Source organism: Thamnophis elegans, chromosome 2, assembly GCF_009769535.1.
Source record: "Thamnophis elegans isolate rThaEle1 chromosome 2, rThaEle1.pri, whole genome shotgun sequence".
Lineage (NCBI taxonomy): Eukaryota > Metazoa > Chordata > Lepidosauria > Squamata > Colubridae > Thamnophis > Thamnophis elegans.
In genome coordinates this window covers 61,759,088-61,763,418 of record NC_045542.1, presented here as the reverse complement: position 1 = coordinate 61,763,418, position 4,331 = coordinate 61,759,088, and the positions used below count along the sequence as shown (strand labels likewise).

The window sequence follows — 4,331 nt, the reverse complement described above, 5'->3', positions numbered from 1 at the left end:
ATGAGAAAGTGAAAGTGAAAGACAATCTCATCTAAATATGTTTGTCTCACAGCTAAGGTGCAACAGGAGATTGATGAGGTGGTGGGTACAAATAGAACTCCAAGCATGGAAGACCGGTTGAAGATGCCTTTCACCAATGCTGTGGTCCACGAGGTTCAACGTTATCAGATTGGGAGTGCTGAGAGCTTTCCACGGGCAACAACCTGTGATGTAAAATTCCATGGCTACAACATTCCCAAGGTATGCCAATAATACTAATCTACTAATCAAGATAATCTGCAGAACAAAAAAGTTGACTGTTAGTAGCCAGAGATGATATTCAAAACAGTTTAGTAAATATGTATTAATATGGCTTATTTATGGAATTGTAAGCCTAAAGTCACTGGATATTGGGAGATATGTAAATTTAATAAATAAATTAGTTAAACCAAATATCTCTCCCTTCACTCCATTTCAGACTGTTTGCAGATTGCTCCCTGCTGCCCTATTTTATTTGAGGCAAGTGGGGCTTTTTCTTCTCTGCATGAAGCAACACCAACTAATGTCATCTGTTTCCCCACCTCCCTCTTCTAGTGCATCGCTGTTGCCCCTATCCTTCCTTCGCTACATTATGATCCTCTCCATTGGGAGACTCCAGAGAAGTTCAACCCAGATCATTTTTTGGATGAAAAGGGCCAATTCAGGAAAAGAGATGCTTTCATGCCATTCTCAGCAGGTACAGTTCTCTAGAACAGATAGTATTTCAAATCCACATGCTGATCTGATCCATGTTATTTTTTTTATCAGGCACAATTCCAGCAAATGTACTTCCTAAATAACTTTATTTTCTGGTTTTCTATTGCAGGGAAGAGGGCCTGTCCAGGAGAAGCCCTGGCTAGGATGGAGCTCTTCCTGTTCTTCAGCACATTGCTCCAGAGGTTCACCTTTTATCTGGATGGGGACACCAAAGACACAGATGTAATGTCTTTGTTTATGGCCCTCAATAATAAGACTCAATGCCCCCTTATACAAGCTGTGAAACGTTCAGTGAACACTTGTGTTGAATAATTAGGACAATGAAAGAAGCCAAGATCCATCCACCCATCCATCCTTCCTTCCTTCTCTTTCTTTCTTTCTTTTTCTTTCTTTCTTTCTCTTTTCTGTTATTATTTCTTTTCTCCTCCCTTCCATTTTTATCTTCTCCCTCCCCGTCTTTCCTGGCACATATTGTATCCTACAAATTGCTCCTTTTAAGACCTAGAAATTGGATTGGCTGACCTATATTAATAAATATTCAAATAAAGCATGTGGGATAGCTTTTACTTTGAAAGGCAATGTTAAAACTGATGTGGTATACATATATAATGATTGTGAAGGACATTTTATTTTTTCAGGCTAATAATTATTTTTATCTCTGCTCTGATAGTATTTTATGGGAAAATTAAGAATATTTTGAAATATTTCATACAAGTTTCTCTAAGCTATATTCTGCAAATTCTGCAATATGTAATTCATACTAAAGATTTCAACTTCATTCAAGATTCTCATTTAGAAGTCTCATGAGGATATGATGTTGTGGAATAACCTACATTTGAAACTGGATGCTGAACTGCTGTTGACTTATTAGCTCCTCTTTTCCAGTTTTAGCAAATAGCATCTGGCTGACCACTCATTTTTCATTTTATTCCACAACAGTTTAGTTTTATTTTTTATTAAGCCTTGAGGCTTAACCCTAAGGATTCAAGGGATGAGGGAGATCCGGGGAGAGATGCTGAGCAGGAACACTGGGATGTAATGGGGAAGGGAAGATATGGTAGGATCTTGGAGTTGATCCTCACTTGGTGATGTCACTTTCACTGGTTGAGAGTGATCAAATTGTCTAGTTTCAGGATCTTCCTTTAAGGATCCTGTAATGGGCACTAGGAACAAACTTGATGAACAGGAAAAAACTCCTATTGGCAGTTGTAACTATCTGCAAGCTATTGATGGTTTGGAGGTGTGTGGTGCAAAGTGGATGTGAGTTGATCTTTACTTGGTGAGTCAATCTCACTGTTTGAGAGTGATACAATTGTCTAGTTTCAGGAACCTCTCTTAAGGCCAGGTTATAAGATCCTGGTTGAATTTGGAGTCTAGGGAACCATTTTGATTGTTGCTGATATATTTCCTAAATCTCAGAATTGCACTTGCTTGAGCTGCTGGATCTGTAGCTAGGTTGACAATAGAGATCCTGAGGCTATTGATTCATGAGGACTTCAATTTTGCAGCTGTGGCCATTATGGAAAATATGGACATATTCCAAATCACTAGACACATCATTTACTAGGGATTACACACTAGCTTTTTTCTTATGACAGGTATGATAGATCTAGTTTTGGAGAACACCATTATCAGCCTGCTGTCATAATGAAATCATTCTCTGGATACTTTCTGGTTTGATGGTGTCACTCATTTCATGGGGATCCAGGACTTGCCCATACAAGGTGGCTGGAACTTGTTGGGTATCAGAGGGAGCTTGGGTTTTTCATTTAGTATTTGGTGGGCCACCTGGCTAAATCCTTAGTTGCATAAAACTCCATAAAGTTCCATAAAACTTAGCACACTCTCACATTTGAGAACCAGTAGCAAAGGTAAGTTGATTTCACCCATGAGCCAAGGTATTTCTTCCTCAACCTGGTTCAGAACCAGATCAGAATTTTCTTCTAACAGAAAGGTAATAAAACAACATATAACCATATAAATTGCTGGAATAACTTTCAGAATCTTTCTCATAGTATAATTATAATCCTGACACCAAATGAGAGGACATCAACTTTCATGAATGAAGGCAAATATACATGTCCCAAGATAATATTGCAGGATCCAATCTGGGTCAGTCACCAAGACCAAAGATTTTATCTTCTGAGCTTTCAGACTCGTACTGGAGCCCATCCGCAGATAACTTCTCTCTAACAGAGTGTGTATTGTTAGAGATACAGTCTTTCATAGACTTACGGTAGCTGCAATAAAATAAACACAAATACCTTTTGGGGGGGAAAAGTTTACATATTTATCAACTGGAATACCACAAGATACCACACATAGAATAGCACACCCTCTTCTAGAGAGAAGTGCCCTGAGGATGGGTTCCAGCATGAGTCCAAAAGCTCAAAGACAAAACCTCTGGTCTCAGTAACTGACCTGGATTGGAATCAGCTTTGCTCTGTATAAAGGGAAAATTCCCATGCAAAATGTTAAATTACAGCAGCAAAATGCTTTGTTATTGATTAATAAAACAATGTTGGAACTCATCCTTTGAATTAATTCACCTTTGGTCAAAGCCAAAATGTAGGGAAAGAATTCTCTAGTATTGCTCATATTAGAAAATCAATAAATACAGATATGGCAAATAAAATAAACTGGGTATACAATTTATAAAAAATATTTCCAGTTGATAAATATATAAAGTTTGGCCAAAAATAGTCAGTGTGTTCATTTTATTGCAGCTAAGTCTATTAAAGACTGTATCTCTAATGAGATTACAATGAATATATATTAAATATTTAAGAATTAGAAAGAACAACTACTGGGGGGGGGGGAGCCTTTCCTTCCAGTTTTTTTCTTCTTTTTAATAAATTTACAGACATTTCTAAAATTCTGTTTTAACTTTGTCATTATAGGGTATTGAGTGTAGATTAATGAGAGAAAAAATGAATTTCAACTATGGTAGAATCAGGCTGCAGCATAACAAAAGTGACAAAACTCTGAATTCTATTGGATCTGAATACTTTCTGAATGCACTGTAATCCATTAGGAACCTACCTGTCAGATCAAAAGTGATGGGGCATGTGTGGGAGAGAGCAGAACACCAATTAATTGCTGGCATATTTAAGGGGAAAATGGGGAAGCAGAAAAGAAACTGAGTTAAAATATTGAAAAACTGATTTTAAAAAAAGCAGAAAGCAAGAAAAGCGTGGGAATAAGAATTTTGGAAAAAAAGTTACTACATCAGGGCCAATGCTACAGTGTTAATACCACTTTATAATGCCTTGGTAAGGCCACACTTGGAATACTGTATTCAGTTTTGGTTGCCACGATGTAAAAAGACGTGGAGACTCTAGAAAGAGTGCAACGAAGATGATTAGGGGACTGGAGGCTAAAACATATGAAGAACAGTTGCAGGAACTGGGTATGTCTAGGCTGACAAAAAGAAGGACTAGGAGTGACATTATAGCAGTGTTCCAATATCTCAGGGGCTGCCACAAAGAAGAGGGAGTCAAGCTATTCTCTAAAGCTTCTGAGAGCAGGATAAGAAGCAATGGGTGGAAACTAATCAAGGAGAGAAGCAACTTAGAACTAAGGAGAGATTTCCTGAC

General features: G+C 37.8%; 1 protein-coding gene across 1 annotated transcript in view; it reads left to right on the top strand.

Moving 5' to 3' along the window:
* Positions 1 to 3,645, top strand: part of LOC116523929 (cytochrome P450 2C15-like) — a 12,727-nt gene extending 9,082 nt beyond the window's left edge. The window contains exons 6-8 of the mRNA XM_032239022.1: positions 53 to 240; positions 574 to 715; positions 845 to 3,645. Of these exons, the coding sequence (XP_032094913.1) occupies positions 53 to 240; positions 574 to 715; positions 845 to 1,047 (533 nt within the window). The 3' untranslated portion in view covers positions 1,048 to 3,645. The remainder of the gene's footprint in view (positions 1 to 52; positions 241 to 573; positions 716 to 844) is intronic.
* Positions 3,646 to 4,331: the final 686 nt, after the last annotated feature.